The sequence below is a fragment of the Poecilia latipinna genome, unplaced genomic scaffold, assembly GCF_001443285.1.
Source record: "Poecilia latipinna isolate Pla-1442-1.1 unplaced genomic scaffold, P_latipinna-1.0 Scaffold255, whole genome shotgun sequence".
Classification (NCBI taxonomy): Eukaryota; Metazoa; Chordata; class Actinopteri; order Cyprinodontiformes; family Poeciliidae; genus Poecilia; species Poecilia latipinna.
Genome location: NW_015112871.1, coordinates 164,711 through 187,366, shown reverse-complemented (window position 1 = coordinate 187,366; position 22,656 = coordinate 164,711). Strand labels below are relative to the sequence as shown.

Here is a 22,656-nt window from a genome sequence, read left to right as displayed (position 1 = left end):
TTTTACTTGAGTACATTTTTGACTGTGTATTTGTACTTTTACTTAAGTACATTTTTTGAGTACTTTCTCCACCACTGATTTCTTCCCACCCCTTCTCTTTCCTACCTGCACCAATAATTTCACAGGTGAGTTAAAAACCGCTGACAGCAACGTTTTTCTTCTGGCCTTTTGTCCCCATAAACATCACCTCCAACCAGACTCACAGGTGTGAAGTGGTGGAGTATTGTGTCGCTACCAGACCTTACACCACACCTGTTTCACAGTCTCCCTGGATGTTTGCAGCAACAGTTCACATTATGTAGACACACAATGATCTGTTCAATGTGGTGATACTTGACTTCCATTAAAAAGGTCTCCATCTGTGCGCTGCATGTGGTGGGGGATTTTAAGAATGGCTCCTTTGTTGTCATGTTGTTCGTGTTTTTGTTTTTTACCAGCATGTGGAAAGATGGAGCCATGAGAGTAGGAGGCTAATGATGGGGAAAATAGAAGAGGAGAAACCCAGAGAACAGCACTGATGTGGTGGGTAAAAAGAGAGAGAGAGATAATAACTGTCCTCCATGCATAAAATAACTACTTTATGAGCCTGCTGGCCACACAGAGAGACAATGATCAGTCATTTTCTTTGTTTTCCAGCCTGACTTCCTTTTGATCTGCCCGCTTTCTTTCATCTATTTTATGCCATCTATAACAACTTCTTATCCTTGCTAGTTTCTTATCTATAAGCCGATCACATTGGATGCTCTTATCTGTGTTGTCCTGGTAATATCCGTTTGCCATCTCTTGTTTTTTTCAGCCTCTCGTCATCAAACAACGGTCAAATCAAAGGCACCAATCTTTGGCGAACATGGTGGTGGTGTGATGGTGTGGGAATGAGTGCAGACTTTCTTCATCTATAGATGAAGACATGTTTTATGTTTTGTATTAATGTATTAATGTATTTTTATGTTTTAGATCTGTTTTATGCACATATATGTGCATAAAACAGAAAACCTCTGGAGGCTGATTAAAGGACAACAGTACTCTCAGAGAGATTTTATTATCACATCATGTAGTCACTTGACAGACAACACAATATTGGCACTTTCTTCTAAGCAAAAACAACAATACAAAATAGATCAAGCTCTGATGAACATCTAGCAGTCTCTTATGTACACTGGAACCACCCTCCTGAAGGAGAACGTGTGGGAGAGATTGCGTCTGTCTATTTGATGGGCGAGTCCAGAATCTCCTCATACTCCTCCCTCTGGCGCCGCCCGGCGCCTCGAGAGGGCAGCAGCTTCATTGCCACCAGCCACCCGACGCTCAGCATGATCATCACGTTCCCCACAACCTCCGGCGCGGTGGGAGTCAGAGGGAGTAGGGCCAAATGTAGAAGCATGGCTACAGGCACCTCCAAGCTCTGCGAGGCGGAGACCAGAGCCGGGTGGAGTCGGGTGAGGGCATGCGTCATTCCCAGGAAGGCCGCTATAGAGCAGGCGACTAAGCCCAGGACGAAGCCCCATGCTGGTAAACTCATAGGCCAAGACCAGCCCACCTGGAGCAGGATCATAGTAGCTGGAGTGAGCAGGCAACCTGTCCAACTCACAGTGAACAAGGCGGTGCCAACTCCCACTCTGTCTTTCAGTGAGCGATACCCAACCAGCGCCAGGGCCATCCACAATCCCGCTAGTGCCGAGAGAGACCATCCGAAGGCGCCCCTCCAGAATGTGACCGGGTCGACCGGTGCGTCTTCATAGCTCTCATCTGCCGTGGGAAGCAACGCAAGACCCAATCCGCACAGCCCAGCGGCTAAAGTTATCCCATCAGCCAGTCCCAGCTTTTCCTCCAGAAGCAGGAAGGCAAGGGTTGCTGACAGAGCGGTGGTTGCCAGTCGCCAAGTTGTTGAGCCATTTTCGGAGGAGACGAAAGTTAAGGAGGAGTATGCACAGCAGAGGGAGAGTGAGTACGCGATGCCGTAACAGAGCAGACGTAGCCGATATCCCTCTGGCCCAAAGGGGTTCTCCGCCCTGTGCAGTGGGACCCCCACTGACGGAAGCTGGATGACGGACCTCACCAAGAGAAGAAACAGGGGTCCGAGGCTAAAGCGTTCAGAGGCCAGGCGGGTCAGGGTGATCAGGCAGCCGTGTGCAAGCGCCGCACCGAGCAGCCCCAGCCAGGTGAGGCGAGACGCAGACACAGACGCCTCACCGAAACTGGCCAGCTGTTCTCCAACCCCTTTCCCAGATCCCTTCACTGCTTTGGTTCCCAGCTCACTCCCCTCTCCTCCCCCAGTGGCCTGAAGTTTATGGGCCGCGTCCTTGTCTTTGGAGCCAAACAACGTCAAGGGCCACCTCTTGCTCTCCGTGAGCCGCTTCCTGTCGGATGTCTCCTCCAAGAATGAGCCAAAGTCCTCGAATGATGGGGCATCGTCATAGCCCTCGTCGCCTGGTTGGGGGAAATGGGTGTGTATTCCCGGCTGGGGGCTGTAGGGGGTCTGCGTGGCATACTTGGCTGTGACTGTGTGAGGGTGGATCTTCACTCTCTTCTTGGAGCCACTCAGAAGGTGAGCTGACTCCATTTTTAAAAAAAAATAAAATAAAACCTCAGAGATGACGTACACCTGCGGGAGAAGCAGAAACGTTTTAGTACCCCACACACTAACTTCTTTTTTTAATTATTTTTTTTAAACGTAGACCCCTGCAAATCCTCCCACTCCTTTCTTCGTCATGTTGCTTCTCCCGGGGATTCAGCTTGATATCTCATATATCTTTAATATCCGTGATAATAATAGCAGTGACTCACGTCTCCCAATGTTTCCCCGCAGTTTGTGTAAAGTAGGCTTTACACAAATCCCCAGCTTAACCACGTTTTCCGTGCAATCAGACACATTACGTCCACAGTAACTGAATTAAGCAGAACAGTAATTGTCTTATCAAGCCGATTTCTCTTCTTGTGTAACATAACCTTCAAGTGTCTGCTGGTAATGGGAGTTATATAAGCAAGGCTTTCGAGCCTCATTTGTCTTTTGATCTCTTTGTAATAACTTTTTCTCCCTCTTTTTTTTTTTTACCATTGATTTCTAAACATACTGATTCTAAAGTAAAAACACATAGACTCACTTAAATTATACAACCAGCGCTACAGAAAGCTCTATTTGTTCCCTGTCTAGTTTCGGTGTCTGTCTGATGCTGTGATGCCTTGCAGATGTCGGACTCACAACGGCCTCGCAAATATTATGTGGCACTTCTTCACTGCCGCGTTTCAGGCAGACAAACACTCAGAACCCTGTCAGGTCGATCGTGGCGTTTTAAACCGTTTCCTATAATAACGCAACATTTAATCCTACTGACAAAAAGTGGACTTCTAGTGTTTCGTTTTTTTGTGTTTTCTACGTGCAAAATACATCTTTAAAATAACACGGCTGTGTACCCACAATTTTCTTTAAATGAAGAAGTGGGAAAATATTGGGGGAAGCATGTAAAGGGTCGACTGTTAATAATTTAACAGACTCTGAGCTAGATCAGGCAGACAGAGAAAACATGTGGACGGATAGACTGAGCGCATCTTAACAATTAAATGTTTTAATTCTGCAAAACTGTACCACGCCTGTTTTCTCTCCACATAAAGCTGAAACAATTGCTTCTATATCTTAAGCTATTTTCATGCAATGCATAAAGAGACACGTTTTTTTTTTCTTTTCTTAAAGGCTGACATTAAATCAAACTAAACTTTTAAAGTTTTTCATGAGTTTGTAGGACAATATTATTTCTGTTTCATCGTTGCCTTGCAGCTAAAAGGTCCTGCTTTGTTCTCTCTGCGTGTAACTTGCATGTTCTCTGAGTGGATGCGTGGGTTTTCTCCAAGTACTTTGGCTTCCTCCCACAGTCCAAACACATACCTGTTACGTCAACTGATTGCTCTGAATTGTCCTCAGGTATGATGACGCCTGTGTAAGGTTGTCTCTGCAGAATGTACCCCACCTCTAGCTGAATGACCACCGGAGACATAGGTGAAATTGAGTTGAAATTCCTAGTATTTTTGTCGAGTTGTGTTTTGAATTGGTGTGTCTTGGGGTCGGACTTATTTAATAACTCCACAGCCTTCTCGTGGTCCATCTCTCCAGACAGAGAGGCTGTAAGTTGGGGATATTCTTATGATCACTGTCCAATTTGGAAGACCAAATTGTGCCCAAGTTTTAGCTTGCAGGCTAATATCTTTGGACACCGGTTCAGCATTTCCACAAAATGTCCTTTTCTCGTCTGTTACGGAAAATGTACTATAGTCTCTCCAGCAGCAGCCCATTCCGACAGCATGGTACTGCCTCTCCAAACTAGCTGAGATGGCGTTCTCTGCATTACCCTTGTCTCCTCTAAACACGATGATAGTAGTTACGGCCAAACACTTCCGTTTTATTTTCATCCGAACAAAAGAAATGTCTCCAAAAGTTCATGTCTGTCTTTCCTGTTTTTTGGGGGGGTTTTTTTTGCAGTCGATCGTAGCAACAACTTCTCCCTCTCTAAATGGCATTTCAGGTCTCGCAGGTACAGGACTCATTTCACTGTGGATAGTAAGCCACAGTGAAATGTACCAGCTACACTCAACATCCTCACAAGATTGTTCACTTTTCTTCTGGGGTTGATGTGAGCATTTTATTCTGAAACCACATTAATATTTGCCACCTTCTGACATCTGATTTATTTTTGCTACTCCCCCGCCCCCCTTAATGTTACAACAGAAAGTTTTGGTTTGGCTTTAAAATACATGCACCAGTTTACCGCAGTTTAACACAGACATCACAAGTTGATCAAAAGCTTAAAATTACATGAATGTGCCTCCTATATTACTTAAAAAGCGTAATAGTCGTAGTCTTTGCAAACTTCTGTGTTTGAAAGAAAGATGTATGTAAAATTCTCCATTTATTCTGTCAGTTAGAAAATAAATAGAAAGTTTAGTTTAGTTTATCCTTAGTTTTATGCAGTAAACAAACAAACAAACAAAAGATTATATGTCCTTTTATCCAGTGTATGTAAGTATCTGGTTCCAACTGTATTTCTTAAAAACGTGATCTGGGATCCCAACATGTCAGTGGTGCCCCAGCTGATAATTTCATGTATTCAGTCTGATCTCCGTCGGAGCGCATGGGGCGAGGCATCAATGTGAATTGTGCATAAAAGCTCACCTCTTTGACAGGTGTGGATTTTCGTATGGGAGCCGAGAGGTGCTGTGATCGGCATCCCAACAAAATCACCCTCACACCTGTTTTCACTGGTGGCTACATGAAACCTGATCGGCTGCAGCGCGAAAAACACACATTGTGCAGGAGGAGATCAGGATGTTCCTGTCTGACTATTCTCTGCTGGGTGATGCAGTCTGCCTCTGCAATGCCGCTGTTTTCTACTCACAAAGCTCGTTTTTGCACCTCACAAAACCACATAGTAGGTGAGGTTCTTGGAATCAGCAGCACACACCTTTTACAAACTGAGACAGCACGTACAATGTCTGTACATACCATTAAAAGCGACATCCTGTGGACTATTAATAGTCAAGTCAATTTATTTTTAGTGCTTCTATGAATAATTGAACATTCCAGTTGAATAATGCTTAGAATTAAGTATGACTGGAGTTAAATAAGGCTGATGAAAACATGTGTTTGTTTGTTTTTCCCTTCTTGCTTTGGCGGTGGTGCAAGATGTTTGCTCTCATCTTTACAATTTACTGCTGACCTCAAATAACAACTCATCGATTTCAGCTTCCTGATTTCGCTTTGCATTGACCGTCTGGCGCACGTTGTTATTCTACAGTGACAGCCCGCGTTGTAAACCATGACAAATCCTTGAATGGGGGTGGGGGAGTGAGGGGGGAGCGCGCCTCCGCATCACTCCGGGCGCGCTCCCTGATCGGTAAAGGGCAGCCAGAAACAATCAAGCAGTCCCGGTGACCTGCCGTGGGTTTATTACAGTAACCCAGATGCGCTGTGAGCGTTGCATAAAACACAACTGCGTAATTTAAAAAATAAATAAATAAAAAATAAATAAACGCTTCCCAGCTTTCACTCACCTGCTGTCGCGCGAACCAGGGATGAACTTCACAAACGGTCCACCTCAGTCATTTACTGAACATCTCCCAACGCTTCATCACCTCCTTTTGGCCATTTGTTCTTATGCTTCTCGCGCTTTTCTCCTCTCTCTCCTCTTTTTTTTTTCCGCAGCAGTGATTGTCCTCAGGGACAGAGTGGTGCGCTTCAGCACCTATGCTCACACCTCACTGCACTCCACAGAGAGAAAAAAATTGTGTTTTATGGGAACCTGCTGGCCGCTTTCGTCACTGTCTGAACACACACATATAGGCGCTCCTGGTCTGGGAGAGAGAGAGAGAGAGAGAGAGAGAGAGAGAGGGGGGGGAGAGAGATCTAATCAAAACCTCTGAGCATGCGTCATAGCAGTTGTACCTTGCGTATTTGTGCGTCACCCATTGTGTTTGAATTAAAGTGCCTTTCTTTCTTAAAATGTTAATTTATTATTATTATTATTATTATTATTTGCTGGGAACAAAATCGGATTTGAAAATACAGAGCCTTGTAAAAGTATTGGGATTAACTAAAGTGGTAAGACTTTACATGAGGGGATGTGCATAAGACTGACATGAACACGAAATAACACCTTCATGAATGTTTTTGGCTGTTGTTATGAAGTGTATTTTGGTAAACAATGCAACTCTTAATGCATTAAAAGTTACATTAAAAGTGTCAGCTTAGCATTTTTTGGGAAATAATTACATTTTTATGCAAAGTTGCATTAAAATCTACATTAAAAGTCAATTTAAAGAGTCAACTTTGCATTAAAGGATACTTTATGACAACAGTAATAAACATTCACGAAGGCCTTTTCGTGTTCATTACAGGTGTTATGTCATGTTTACGACAGTGTCATGTCGGTCTTATGCACACCCCTTCGAATAAAGTGTTGCCAACATTTTTCATGAGAGAGCTGATAAGTGGAAGGAAAATCTTAGATCGTTTATTAGAAAGGTTTTTCCACATCTGAAAAGTCTGACGTGTATGTGGTTTAAAATCTCTTTTAATCTGATGGGTTATAAAACAATATCCCGATATTTGAACATTGGGATATTGAGCAGAAAGCTGTTCAATCCACCATCCACAAAGGAAGAGCCTTCCTCGACTTTAGGCCTACCGAGGCTTAATGTCGGATTGATGGAGTAAACAAACAATCGGGACGATGTTCAGAGCTGACTGTGGCTCATTGGTAAACATAGTAAAAATGCATTTTACTTGTTAGCGCCTTTCAAGACTCTGAAGGGCACTTTACAAGAAAGCAAGCAATACAAGAATACCCTAAAAATAAAAACGGAGGTAGAAGAAAAAACGAACATCCAAAAAGATTGCAATGGAACGGACAAATTGAGGAAGAGCTGCAGGTAGAGACAGTCTTGTAATTAGAGAGTTATGGATTTGCTTCAAGCTTCCTAACCCAACACATACTGATATACTCTTGGGCAAAGACACTCGACCCCAAATATCGATTGGCGTATTGACATATGAATAAATGCACATTTCTGGGTGCTGAGTGACAGGCTAATCTGTTGAAGCACTTTGAAGGGTGGGACTACAAGTCAGTTGAGTCCAGTTACCATTTGCAATGATGTTGTTGGGATCAAAACATATTTATAACCCAGAGAGGACCAGTCAAAGGCCACACCAAAGTCCAGTTCGGGGCGAGACTAGAAAAAGTAACATGTATGATCCGTTGCCCAAAAAGCAAAAGTTTCTCATTGTTTCAATCTTAGTTTAACAAAATCCCTCTACAATGATGTTTATTGAAGCTTTTGTATTTATTTTACGAATCGTTCGTTTCCATCTAAATGGTTTTAAATCACATGTAAGGACACTGCTGCTAAGAATAAGAACATGTTTCGGTCTAATCAAGAATTTAGTTGCTAAAGAGATTCATCATGTTTGCTCACTAATGTTCTCTAACCTCTGAGACTTAACAGAACGGCTGGATTTAGACTGAGAGACTGAGATTCATCAACACTTCGGAGTGCACGTCTTGTCTGTTCGTTCAAAGTACTATTTGAAAATAGCAACTTCTAAACAAGTAGCCAACATTTCTCTTTTTAAGATTTTTTTTTTTCATTTTGACGTAATATTTCAATTATTTTCCATTAGCTGAATGTGGAAAATTATCATAATGAACAGAAATAAAGGCTTTCCATCCATGCAAAATTAATCTATATAATGTACTTCACTTAAGCCGTTTTCGCACTGCAAGGAACGGAATGGAACCGTTTCAAAGTAGGGCCGACCGTGTTTGCATTAGAACTTCCGACCGGTTCCACCCGGCACCTCAGAACCACAAGAGCTGTGGTTCCAATCGGGCTGGCCAAGCGGTTCTGCTTAGAATCAGCAGCTGATTGGCCGCTGGTTGTTATGGAGTCAGACGTTGATTTTCCATTGACAGCTGGCTCTCACTAAACTGTATTTTATTTTGATGAGCAGCAAAATTAAATCCATGTCATCCATTGTTGAGTTGTTGACGTCGTAGTAGTAACTGTTCTTCTTCATTATATTGGCAGTTGGCAAACAACCAACTCAAACCCCAAACTGGTGAAGGTTGTGAACCACATTGTTTAGTTTCAAAAATAATGACGTCCGATACCGCTTCGATGGCGCCCTCACTGTATATGCAAACACAACAGGGCTGCAGTACAGGTGGAACCGTTCCGTTCCGTACCGTTCCGTTCCTTGCAGTGCGAAAACGGCTTAATTTACGGTAAAATACCATAAACAGGTGTGGTTGCCAAAATTTTTACCGTATTTATAGGTATAAATACAATAAAATTCAGAAAGGTTTTGAATTAACCTGTGGCCATATAAATGTGGTGTAGATAAATTACAAATCTATACCGTATTTACAGGTATAAATACAGTAAAATTCTGGCAAGGCAGAATTTTATATAAATACGGTAAAACTCTGGGAGCCAAAGGTGCTGGTATTTTACCTTAAATTAGGTACTTTTTTTTTTACTACAGTGTAGTAAAAAAAACTGCATGTAAATATATGATTTCAAATGTATGTTGGAGTAAGAAAATGTGAGTTTTTTTATGTTAAAATTATTATTTCACTTAATTTTACAAGCATGTTAAAAGCATAGAATACAGAAATGTGAATTCCTAACGTACATGCTGGTATTTTGGGCTTCCTCGACACCGTAATGTTTTTGTTTTGCACGTGCATACGCTTGTTGAAAAGTCAGATTATGCTGGAAGCAACACAGTGTTATGACCGAGTTTTACCGTTTTATTTTTGTTTTTCATTAAATGTCTCTTTTTAAAGAATATAATGTGTTCTTTCTCGCATTTCAAACACCTGCTGCCAGACCAACAAACAAAAAGGACCGGAGTACAGCTGCAGTTCGTCTGGTTCATGCTAACGCTCTCACCGTCACAAAGTAAGCACGCAAATCAAACACATTACTTAAACCCGCCACCTTCGAGCAATGGCGTCTCCATAATCTAAATATCAATAAGTGAAAATGGGACCGTGTGCTGCGCTTCTGCTCACACGCTGGATTTGATTTAAACATTGACTTTTCGAGAACTCGCTCTCCTGACAACTGGAGGCTTCTCGCGAAAAACAGCGAGATGGTTCGGCCTTACAGCCAACCTGGCTGCAGTCTGCAAAGGTTAATGCAGCTGAAGATGAAGCAGGGCGCAAAAGATTTATAGCAACAAAATGTCAAAGCAATTACTGCCATAGAGTAGACAAATGGGACTCCCCGGGATTGGATACTGTTGAATGGTGTTGGATCAAGGTGGATAAGAAGACGGGAAGGGAACTGAGCTTCGACAAAATCCTTTGTCCCTCTGTTAAGAAATTCAGTTAGTGTTTCATTAAGTCGTATCCAGTACCCATGCTGCAGTAGAGCTGTGCAAAAATGAGTATAATTGTGAAGTGAAAGAAAAATGTGATATAGTTCAATAATTTTGCAACGAAAAACTCAAAAAGTTTTTGTAGTCTCTTTTAACGCGATACAGGCAAATTACATTCAACGCAACACAACCTGGAAATGTACATAATTGGTGTACAGACCCAATTAATGAATTAAAATATGATCAAAAAGTCAATTTATTTCAGAACTAGATCACTTCGGGATAGCAAAATCATTTTCTATCTGCTGCAGCCAAAATAAAAGGAGGTCTAAAGATAACACGCACTAAAGTTACTATGCTTATAAATACTTCAGGAAAGCCTAGATAAGGTTCAACGCTTTTCACAGGTTTATTCGAAACATTTGAGTAAAATGAAAGTAATGCTGTGGATGTTTAAAGCTGCACCAGAAACTCTCGACTTCCTCATGTGACATCATTGAAAAACATCAAAAGACATTGTGGACTTCCTCATGTCTGGTTCTTCTTTAGATACAAGTGCCAGACAATTGTAGATGGTCCACTAGCTCTGGTTAATTATGCGCTAGTTTAAACACCTGTCTCCAGTCAGAAAGTGTTAGAATTTAATATGGAAGTAAAGCAGCCGACAAACCTTGACTCAGTTCCATCAGTTCAGTCAGGAGGAAAACTCCTGCAAACTACTGTGAGTATACTCATAACCTTTAACCAAACTCATTCGGTATACTGTATTTTATGAAATAAAAACGTTTTTGATTCGCCTTAATGATCAGAAACTTGATCAAACTGATAGACAGACATAAAAAAAAAATGCTTGTGTCTTTTTACACATAGGGTACCATGTGAACACTGAGTGAAGGATTTCCTAATGCGCTTTCCAAAGCGTCTATTTCCTCTATATCAATAATGAACAGCGCTTTGAAAAGCAACACTGTTAGAGCCGCGAATGTGCGCCATTTATTTATTCAACACAGCCAGGCCCGTGTTTGACGTCAATTACCCCAGAAATACAACCCAAGCTGCATGTTTGGCCGAGTTCTGCTTGGGCAAATGGATGAGGGAGAGAAAGTTCATTTCCTGCCGTTGCTGTTTTGTGCAGTTCTGTAATGGTCCTTGTCCCTGGAGCTGTTTCTGCAGTTTTCTTTCTCCCTGCTACATCTGGTTTAGGCATTAGGCCGAGGATGAGGAGGGATATCAGGTGTTTCCATGGTTACAGCGGATGAGAGCGCTTTATTCAGTGGTGGTGGTAGGGGGGGGGGTGCTGTTTAAATCCTATCGACTGCTCTGCAGGTCTTGGGATCAAGGTTAGTCACATTTGAACTGAAAGAAGCCACTTCTGATGAGGAGTTATTGGCTGGACGTGATGAAGATATGCCGGGAGGAAGTGGAAAGCAGGTGAAAGCAGAGAAGTGGCGGCAAAATGAAGATGGACGGCGGGCGAGAGAGTCGTAGAATTTCTGTTCCGACTCTCTTGCCCCGTCTCTGGTCAGGACGAAATTATTTATAGAGGGTAGAAGAAAACCAGCAGCTGCCAAACGGGAAAAAAACTTCATCTGCAGCTTTTCTGCTTTCCCATGTGCTCCATATATCCTGTGCTTTTTACACAGAATAAACGCAAATAAGAACAATAGGAAGTAATCTGTATTCCTATCTCAGGGGATTGCTGGATTACTGGGTGTTGGCTGTTCATGAACTATAATCAGGATATCATTATTCAGAGCTGGATCCCCCCCTTTGGCTCCCCCCCCTATCCCTCTGTGTGTCTGAATGCCTGTTCTCATTTCGGCGGCAGCTGATGACAGCAAAACTCATCCGACTGTGGCGGCAGAAAAGTCTCATACATCCCCGTGTCACCGGTGCGGCAAGGACAGATTAGTTAGAAAAAACACGGATGGGGAAAAAAGTAAGTATTTTGTGGCGTCTGATTGATTTTTCCTCCAGGATCGCCCAGTGTTTACCTACATCCATCTTCCTTATCGGCAATTCTGTATTGCTCTGTATTTACATCCACATCTGCTCTGAACTGCTACCCCCACCATCCTGAAGAAAAGCATCCCACCAGGATGATGCTGCCACCACCATGTTTCACGATGAGGATGGATATATGATTTAAGTTTTTGTGCCAATTGTAGAGTTTGGATCGTTAGCTGATAAGTGGGGGCTCAACACCAATGTTCAGCGTGGCAAAGAAATTTAAAAACATATTCAAAAAGCATCTCCCCACCATGATGCTGCCTTCACCGCGTTTTACAGCAGGAATGGTGCGTTCAGGGTTAGCCAGCTGTACGTGATACACTACCAGGTCACCAACATCAAGTAAACAAAGTTGTAAAAAACTAAAATCAAAATGGATATGCTGCCTTATGAGTTTCTTTCCTACAGTATTTCAGTGTATTTTTTCACCAAACAACTCTGCTTCCTTGTCCTCTCTAGGAAAAACAACCCCACATCATCATGCTGCCACCACCATGCCCCACCTAACTCTGCACTAACTTTCTTTTCTTGCCAAAGAAGCATTATGTTTCACATGTGGTTTGTTGTGTTTAGGGTGAGCCAGCTGGAATGATTCCACCACTGCAATGTTTTTTTTTTTGTTGTTTTTTTTTGGAATCCAATTTCTGCACCGAACTCTCGTGTCTTTTCCATCCTCAACAAGTTCCCCTCGAGGTTGTCCTGATTTTACAGCTCAAGCTTCCCATCGATTCTCCCGTGCGGGACAAAATGATCGTCACCATAATGATGCTGCCACCACCGTGTTTCACAGCAGTGATTGTATGCTCATGGTGAGTTCGCCATAGCAGCAGACAAGATAAATACAGGAAAGCTGTAGAAAGAAACACTCCTGGTATGATTAAGATCTAGACAAACACACTGCACACACACATACACACACACAAAAAAAACCCTGGCTGTGTCCACTGCCATCTGTGTGAGTGTTTCAGTAATGGAGGTGGAAATGACGGACGATGACTGCCTGGCACACAAGTGGGGTTATGATAGGCTGTAATGTTTTTGTTTTTTTTCCCTCTCCAGCTAGCGGAGCACCCTGCACCTCATACATTTTGCATCGCCACAGCTGCAGAAAGAGAGAATGAGTGGTGGGTGGTGAGGAGGAAAGCATGCAAGAGATAAATGTTGGGAGGGGAGGCAGGGTTGTCAAATAGGAAGAGCAGCCTCTGGAGTAAAATAACTGTGAGCAAGGTCAGTGCAGATCTGAAATAGAACTCATCTGCAGGCGAGGAACGGCCGTGGAAAGTATTTCTTTTTTTGTTAGTCAACAGTTCCAGAGGTTAGATGCACTGAGTGCGTTCCTTCACAAACCCCCTGCAGAAGATTGACAAGTTTGTCTTTCCACTGGCTGCAGCGAGTGATGACCTGCCACCTTTGTTACCACAAAAAGGGAGATTTTTCTCCGCGGAAGCAGAACCGCCATCTGTTTCCACGGATCTGGCCTCAGGAAAAGTTCTTGGATGATGGCGGAGGCTGTGATTGGGAGTGTTCCTGCTTCCAACAAAAAAAAAAAAAAAAAAAAAAAAAAAAAAAAAAAGGCTATGTATGTACGTCTAAACACACACACACGCACACACACCACAGAATCCGATCAAAAATGCGAAAACTAGGGCAGTGGAAAGCAGAGCCAGACGTCTGTCGGTTATGCAACAAAAACGCAGCACATGCGCACGAGGCGGAGAATGCTGTAGATTTGAAATGATTTGTCGGCAGAACATGTGTAAAGGATGAGAAAGTTGTTGAGAATTTAGTGTAGAGATTGAGAAAGGCAGACAGAAGCCGCTGCAGCATCAGCATGCAGTTGCTTTCAACATTTGCTTTTCCACAGATTTTACCTGAAAAGAGCAGAAAAACCTGATATTATGCAAGGAAATATTCATTCAGAAAGCCTCCGGGTGAGCAATTACAATTGCTCTGAGTGTGGAAGAAATAATAGTTATGAACTTTTAAAGTCATAGAAGTTAGAAAAACAGCTTAGCGTGAATAAGAAGAAACAAGACAAGCAAGAAAACTAAGGAATAAGAGAGTTGGTAAATGACAAATGTTATCTTTCAGTTAGATCCTATAAGTGCAGTGTACAAATTGTGGCTGGCGTCTGTAAATCAGACTGAAGCGACCTTTAATGAGGCTCTGCATGACATGTGATTACAGTACATGTCAGTGCATGACATATTAGACGAATTAACTTTCCTTAAACGCAGACGTCCGATTACAGCTTTTTAAACTTTTATTGTGCTGATCGAGGTTTTCACAAGTAACACAAAAAGTGCTTTTTAAGAAAATCTGGAAGAGGGGCAAAATTTCAAACAGCACATTTAAACACCAGCCTAATTACACCAGGCTGACAACTACATATTTACATATGTAGATTCATGTATGTTTCGTTTTACCGAAGCAAGGTTTTGTTAATTTTAAATGCAAGACGTGCTGTTGCTATAGCAAACACAGTCGACGAGTCGCTCAAGACATTTGATTCCATCTACAAATGCATACAGATAAAAATGTTAACCCCGTAGAGTTCCTCTTCTTTTTGTTTTTAATTAAACACACGCACATAAATCACAAAACATGAATTTAAAACATAATTTAAATCAGGACTTTGATACCTGTTTAATGACTCTGAGGTTGGGATGTTACTTTACTCGTCTGCCTCTGTGCCTCTACCTCCTTTTAGGCCGGAGCGAGCTGCTGGTGTGAGTAATGTGAGCACATCCAGGCTTTATAATTGGGTTTATAACTCATCCAGCTCCTAGCCAAGAGGCCTAGCAAAGTGTCTTTGCCAGGCCTCTTGTTTTTCTTCTTTTTCACTCTCTTCCGATTCAGGACGAGAGGGAGCGTAAGCACGGTGCAAAACGTGGAGGTAAATGTGACATATTCCTTGCCGTTCATGTGCGATGCACAAACTTTAGGTCTCTCTTGGAACATTGTTTTCTTCAATTATGTCCTGTCCTTTTTGAAAATGGATAAGAAACCCCAAACAAAATATTTAATTTTGTTTCATGTCTTGCAGCTGTTGTTGTCACTAATTATTCAAATATATTTAAAACTGTATTTTTGTGTAAGTGTTTTTAATTACTGTGCGGCAAAGTTGGCTCAGAGAGAATCGGTTTAAAATTGCCTTTCGATTCAACAAGGTTTATTAAGCTTATTTTCACCCTTGTAAGTACATAATCTATGCAAGGGCCACTAAAATACAAAAAACACGCAAAAAAAGCTACAACTAATAATTGCTGATGTTATTGGTATTATTTTTGTTTTGTTAATATATGTAGTGATACATATATTAACTTTGAGATCAACAAGATTCTAGATTATTTTGACCCCAATGACCCCAAGGTGTCAGAGAAGAATCATTTTAAAGACACGTTCAATATATTTGTAAGCAGAACACATATGCAGGAAAAAGGGATTACTATTATGATTACCATGAGCTTATAAAGTAAACAACAATCCTAACATTTCATAAATGTTTTTTTTTTCAAACTAATAAAATATTAATAAAATAACTATAGCACTTAACAAGAAGTGATAATAAAAGACTACAATGAAGTGAAATAAATGCATTAGAATGAAACAGAGAGGATTAGTGGGTACAAGTAAATCCCTAAACATAAAATAAAAGTTGCCAATGGAAGACAAAAGGAGATAAATTATTTAAAAAAGATGAGAGACAAAACAAAGGAGGTAAAATGAGAAACTGCATTGTGAACAAAAGAAGGACATGAAAAATTAATAAAGAGTGGTTCAAGATAGACATGGCAAAATTTTACAGCATATCTATTTTAGCCAAGGTGTCTTGGTTTGCGGCTGCATGACCATATACGCATTAAAATCGAATACGAAATCGTAATACAGTATGCATTGTATTTGAGGAGTAAATATTGCTTTCATATAATCTTAATTAGCCTAGCATATACTCTTTTAACTTGACAGCTGCTTGAGATAGCTTAATAGTATGAGAGACGGGGGAGTCTCTGCTCCTGTGCGCGTCCACGTCACTGTTTTGCTGGCGGGGTCAGCTCTCCCTGTTCCCACCCTCCTTTCCCTTCCCAGGCTCGCCCCCCGGAGGCGCGTGTCCGCCGCGGCACGGTGTGTCCGCCAGGGGGCAGCTGTGTCTCGGTCTGAGCCTGCGCCGCTCCCGCTGCATCACAGAGAGGAAAATACCACCAGATGGCGGTTTAGGATTGCTGCTCTTATCTCAAGGCGCGGTTCCGCTCGCACGGCCAATTTTCAATATAAATATACCAACTATATTCAAACTAAAATCGTTTTCACGTTTCGGAAGGCGATAACCAGTCCGGCGATGGTCGTTAAAGGTGAGTGTCTTGTGTTTTTGTCGTGTTTTGTGCGGTGGTAACGGAGACGGGGCACGGAATAAAGATGGTGGACACAGACAGGGAAGGCTGGGCGGTTGGGGGATGGGCGCTAGCGGCTAACGGAGGCGAATGTGCTTTCTCTCCCCTCAGTTACATTATATAGCCTAGCGCGGCTATTAGCCTGCGAGCTAGCCGCAATTTTTTTTTTTTTTTTTTTTTTTTTTTTGGCAAGGCAACTTGTTAGAAGAGCGAGTGTTTGCAGCAGCGCTGCTGTGATTGCCACCAATTGTCACTTGGCGTTATGAGTTTGTCTTGTCAACAAATAAAGAGCTGGGCAGTGTGACGTGTTTTTTTAGCTGTTTGCAGGCAGGATTCAGAGCATCACCTTCTCTCGTTTACACAGCGTTGTATGAATGTACAGTACTGGCTTCCTCCTTGTTGTGATTAGCTTTATCGTCAGCTTCCACGCTATTTGCCACGCTGTTGTTGGCACTGTTGTCATCATACTACAGGCAGGTTGTTTTTGCAAACAGAAATACACACACACACACACGCACATATAGTTAGTACTTTTTCTTGCACCTTCTTGCCTTCAAGTTGGGTTACTTTTCATAAATCATAATAAAACATGTTGCTGTTTGTACATCAGTGAAAAGCACGTGGGTGTTTCCAGCTAAATACTACAGATTGGAGTCCTGCATGTTTTGCAGGATTATTATGGCGCTCTTTCCCCTTCCCGCCCCCTAACGTGCGGGAAACAGGCAAACATTGAGCGGGGAAACATGAGTCACATTAGTGGGGGGATGGGCTCCACCAGCCAGCCCCCATAATGGGTCTTTGGTCCTGACTCCCCTCCACAACTGACCCCTGCTCAGCTCAGCCTTTGCAGTGTTGATAGCAGAGTACCTACTGGCAGCTTCATGAATCTGAGATTGTTGCATAACTGCTTTGTTTACAGTCAGCCATGTGATTTCCCATGCAGGCTTTCCTGAACTACTGTTTGCAACCATGTATGCCTGCCAACTGGTCTTACATTCCTCCTTCAGTCTGCACACAACACGCTTAATTTAGACTGTGGAACAAGTTGCACATATTGTTTTTGTTGTTTGTTTTTCCTCATTTGTATCAGCTTTTTCTATGCTAAATTTCTGGTTACTAGTTGTATAAAGTTTTGATTGGCTGATATGGTTATTGGCTGATTCAGACACTAGTAATTTTTTCTGCTTTCTGAACATTTTCTGAATTTTGTTAGAAAATCGTGACTCGCTAAAGAAACACTAGAGATACAGTTCTGTCCTTTTGCATCACTTGCAATCATCTAATTCCTGCAACTTGCGGACATCTCACTACATCTTTTACTTTTGTCCTTTAGAGAGATTTTTCTTTTACGTTTGCTGTGTGATGCACACATTTAAATCATAATGAATTTCTGTGCCAAAACTTGCGGACATTGTCCTGACTTTGTTGTCAGACTTTGAGGCTGAATGCGACATGTGCTGAAATCTCAGCTTGTACGTTTGGCGATCTTACCAAACCTAAAAAGAAGCAAAAAACAAAAGTATAAAAATAGTTTTATGGGCAGAATTCTTATTCATAAAGTCCAAGTTGATTTGCATGCAGTCCTATGTAAACTTTTTTTTTATTTTTTATTTTTTTATTAGAACATCTTCTTCATGTCATGGCGGGTTTTTGATGGCTAGTAGCATTTTTGTGTCTGTTAATTGTAATAATTTCTATTTTAACAAATTTGCTTAGTTGCCTCTGTTGGGGATGGTGCATTAATTTACATCTGTGTATAATAGAGAACCTCAGGTAGGCACAAAAGGCAGCATACAAACAATTTCACCAGAAAATTCTAGTTTCAGAAAATCAATCTATTTGTTGTGGAAACTCCAGAATTAAGCCTGTCAATCCTGTAGATGTTTTTGTATAGATTTTATAAATCTAGATGTCCCATTTCTGGTCTTCATGTAATGATATAATCTGTCCATTTCTTGCTTCCATTTTTTTTTCTTCAATAAACAATTGCATTTTTTTAATGAATGTTTTTTCCCCTAATCATTCAATACTTTGGAAAAATTATGATGCCAAATAATAGCAAAATACAAAAATTTTCCTATTCATTCAATTTAAATGTATGTAGTTTTCTGGTTATTTCACAATAATTTGATAGAAAACATATTACTGGAGAAGAACTAATGTGAAAATATCAGCGCTTCCCAATATTAATATTGCTGACATGGCTGAAAATAGATATTTACAGATATTGTTAAAAAAAAAACAAAAAAAAAAAAAACCTTTTCTGACACCTTGAAAAAACAACCGCTGACCACACTTCCCCACAATCCTGCGCTGAATTGCTGCCACTGTCACATGACCAAACAAATACCACATGACCACCGTCCTCCACTCCACCTCCAGAAGCAAACGGCAACAAGATGGAAATAAATATCAGTTGTTAATATCAGCCCAGTTTTATTTATCAAACTGATATGTTAAAAAAATGTCTACTATAGCCCAAAACCAATGTCATTGCCTGAGGTTCTCTAAGTTCTGCCTTTTGCCAATTATATAAATAAACTGGATTGGATTGGTCCCTGGCTGGTACAAAAACGGCCAAAACATTACATGCATGAAACGATGAAGGGGAGAAATGAGCTGTTTTCACTCCGTAATAGTCAAAGTAGCACAGCAAAAAATCCTTGGAGGCTGACCTGACTTTCACGTTGCGATCCGGTCCTTGGATCTCAGTTGGATGTGTCACCGAAGAGCTTGGCAGTGGATCAGTGGGGGGGAAATGAAAATTATGCTGGTGTCATGATGCAAAGTTTACATGTTCTTCTAGCTGATGGGGATTAGCTCTGTTGTACTAGAAAGTGTGTTTTTCTTTCGTTCTTTCTTCTTTTTTTTCTTTTTTTTTCTCAGGCTTGTAATGACACAACTTACAAAATGCATCTAGTTTGGGTTTCGGCACCATTCCTGTCGTACCCACACAGTGGTGGACTCTGTTTTACGGCACGTAGTGAAGAATGTTTAGCTATGCACCACTGTGTCTCTGCCTCAGGCTGTTAAACACAACAGTTTGAAGCAGATGTTTATTGCATAACGTATGAAAGGTTAGCTGATGTGAAGAGCGTCTTGGTGTTTTAAACCTTTGGACAGTGCGCTGGTAACTGAAATAGTGAATGTTTCCCAAGTCGCTTGGCTCCACGCCCGCATGATTTCCACAGAGAGCTGATAAACAACCACGAATCCAATGGCAAGACTCATTAGAATAGACACATCAGGAAGTGGGTAATGCTAAATTATAATAGCCTGCATTGAATATATAAGATCTGTTTTTAAAGGGAATGTATTGAGGCAGCTTCCCTTTAGGAACTCACAAAGATAATCTGCTTAATGGACATCACTTAACTGTAATGAGATGCAATGTTGTTTGTAGTACATTATCTGCTTTGCAGAGGCCGTAGCTGAGGGTTTCAAGTCCGATTTTTATATATTTTATTTTTTTATGTTGGAGCCTATATATGATAGAGTAATGATTTAGCCCAGGGCTTTTTTTTTTTTTTTTTTGTAACGGGGTTGACATTTGTCAGAACGTATCAAATGGTGACCTTAATTCAACATGCTGGCTAAAAGAAGAAGAAGTCGTCTTTCCTGCTCGTTCCTTTGGCCAGCCTGCGTTGACTGCAAACACAGTCACAGAACTGACAGAAGAAAGACAAATACTGTCATCACTGGTCTGTTCATGCATGAGTCAAATGTTGGTTCAAGAAATCACAAAAGCGGTTTATAATAGATTCTCTTTCAGTCGTGCTTCATTTAGACATAAGGATAAGGAATTGGCTTAATGTTCAATATAGTTTTATGATACGAATTGAAGAAGTTTTCCAATATTTTTAATTTTTTTTTTTTGCAAAACTTTGCAAACAGCAGGTTGGATTTATTTGATAATATAATAAGAAAACACAATGATTTGCATCAAAATTGACACTCCACAACATAAGGAAAACATGTAATTGTGATGGCATTGCAAAATCCAGTGACATTGATTACAATTAACCTACCTTTTCCATACTTTACTCTTGGTTGCAGTTCGTTTTGCAGTTCTTCCCAAACTGGAATGATTATAAACAAACATCCAGGTCTTCCCCTTCCTTACAGCAATACAAATCAAAATAGTGATAGTTTAAAATTCAAGCAACATGGCAAGAATGCCAGGAAACAAAACCCTCTCTGACTCACTTCATTTGAAAAGGCAGAAGTGCTGTTTGGAAGTATTTGCTCACAAGTCACAGGAAATGCCTGATGATGTCGATAAGGCCTTTCGCCTCTGTTCTACGGCGAGGTGACTACAAACTCAAACACCGACGCTCTGATTTTTATGAGGTATTCAGAAATGATAATGAACGTACCGAGCATTAAACTCGCTGAACAGCACAAATTCACTTCATTTGTTTCATTATTAGCAAGTTGTGGAAAGCCTCATTTCAACATCTTGCTCCCCTGGTGGGTAAAATGACTCGTGGTCGGTACGAAACGTCCTGTTGCTCAGGCAATCTGAAGCACAAGAGCAGAAAGAGATGATGAGGCTAAATGACCGGCGCTGCGCAGTACACCTCTGTTGAGTCATAAAGGAGTGGCTAATATTAAAACTAAGAACTTCAGCGGGCATGTTTTATGTGATAAACCTTTTGATTTAAATAATGTTTAGTCAAGAATTTTATCTTCAAACTTTTTTTTCTCTCTTTTTTTTTTAATTCGACTGTGGCAAACAGTTTGGCCATAATTTAATAAGAGCTCCTAGCATCCTTTCCTGTCTGCTTTAATTGATCATCAAATAAAATATATTTCAGAATTACCATAAATAAATGCATTTAATAGGGCTGTGGTGCAAGTCATTGTTTAGTCTACTAAGAAACCAGCTTTCCAGCTACGGTTGTGAGCTGGATCATTAAAAAGATATTAAATTGAAAGCAAGTGTTGGCTTGTTTGCTCTTCTGCATCACGAAAGAAACATTTTTATTTAAATTGCTGCTGACTTCTTAAAGGATTTTCACTAATTAAGACAGTAAACTAGATATACCATTATTGATTGGAAAGAACCTGGGCTGCATGATATTTGGGAAGCATAAGGTGTTGTTCTTTAAAATACTTCTTGATGACTACACAATGCACTCTGCCTATTCACAGTTCTGTTTTTGTGGATCTTTCCAACATTTTTCTCGTCGGGGTATATATATATATATCTATATATATATAATTTTTTTTTTTTTTTTGTAAAATATTTGACAGAAAATCCTGTTTGGAAAGCTGAAATACTTAAGCATGATTGTATGTGACACACTATTGGCTTGTGTTTGCAAAGCAGCCAATCCAGAAGCGGCATTCATTTTTCCTCGTGTCGCTGACTGGCTGTAACCAGATAAGGAAGACGTTGGATGTTAGCTCTGGTGGTAATGATAAATCTGTTTCCACTGTGCATCTTAATGCATATTAAGGTATATTTGGTGTTTAGACTATTAAAATAGGAAGTTGTAATCATTTTAGCTATTCACTTCCAGCTCTGCTACCTACCTCCAATGAATACTAAGGGTCTACTGCGTCAACTAGTTAATCTAGATATTACGTCCTTCTTTTCCATCATCACCATATCCTAAGCCTTTCATCTTCGTAATCAAGGTCAGACACAAAACAAGTCCGTCTGAGTCTAAAACAGAGTTTGAATGCATGACGCATCAGGTGCAGTACATATGTATTCTTTTTATCATTTGCTTTTAGAGAATGCTGCTGCCTCTTTTGTACCAATATGCAGTCACTTAATGCTTACTAAAATAATTCTTTCATTTCCGGGCTTTCCCTGCTCTGTGGTTTCCTGTACCGTAATCAGCTGTTGTCTAGAAATGAGCAATATTGCTGCAGAGCCACCTCATTACAGCATTCTGCATAAAGAGTCAGGCTGAAAGACTCCAGGGGATAGAATTGTATTAGAGGGTTGATGAATGTGTCCACTTGCTTAGTTTCTTTTGCACCTCGAATGGCATACACTTTGGATTTGAGCAAACTAGCGGTGTGTGTTTCAGGGTTATCTGATGCTTCAGTTGTATATCATGTGGCTGCAACCTTGCAGGTTGTCATAGATTCTGAAAACTTAAGAGTAATTAGCCTTGGATTAGAGCTGTTGCAGCATCGCGAGGTCGTCTCGAACGGCAACAGAGCCTGATTATTTCTTTCAGTTTTAAACTTTTATTCTCTGAGCTGAAGAGAGATGGAACAGCACACTGAGCAGGATAAAGTACAGGGTGATGGCTTATAAAGAAAACCAAAGAAATACTGCTGAATGGACACATGCAAACCCCCCCCCCAAAAAAAAAAAAAAAAAAAAAAAATTGAAGCCACTTTAAGATGTTAACACCATTTTTT

The 22,656-nt window shown here is 41.0% G+C and overlaps 2 protein-coding genes across 2 annotated transcripts in view; one reads left to right on the top strand and one right to left on the bottom strand.

Moving 5' to 3' along the window:
* Positions 1-1,006: 1,006 nt before the first annotated feature.
* On the bottom strand, positions 1,007-6,369 carry slc35g2a (solute carrier family 35 member G2a). The gene is made up of 2 exons (XM_015032976.1): positions 6,040-6,369; positions 1,007-2,602 (listed from the first exon to the last, which is right to left on the bottom strand). Exon 2 carries the CDS (start codon positions 2,558-2,560, stop codon positions 1,205-1,207), a length of 1,356 nt encoding a protein of 451 aa, XP_014888462.1. The 5' UTR covers positions 2,561-2,602; positions 6,040-6,369; the 3' UTR covers positions 1,007-1,204.
* Positions 6,370-15,960: 9,591 nt separating this feature from the next.
* Positions 15,961-22,656, top strand: part of stag1a (STAG1 cohesin complex component a) — a 44,952-nt gene continuing 38,256 nt past the window's right edge. Inside the window, exon 1 of the mRNA XM_015032969.1 lies at positions 15,961-16,233. The gene's annotated coding sequence lies outside the window, so the exon portion shown is untranslated. The remainder of the gene's footprint in view (positions 16,234-22,656) is intronic.

Coding starts and splice junctions, on each gene's coding strand:
- slc35g2a (XM_015032976.1), bottom strand. CDS start 2,560: ATGGAGTCAGCTCACCTTCTGAGTGGCTCCAAGAAGAGAGTGAAGATC.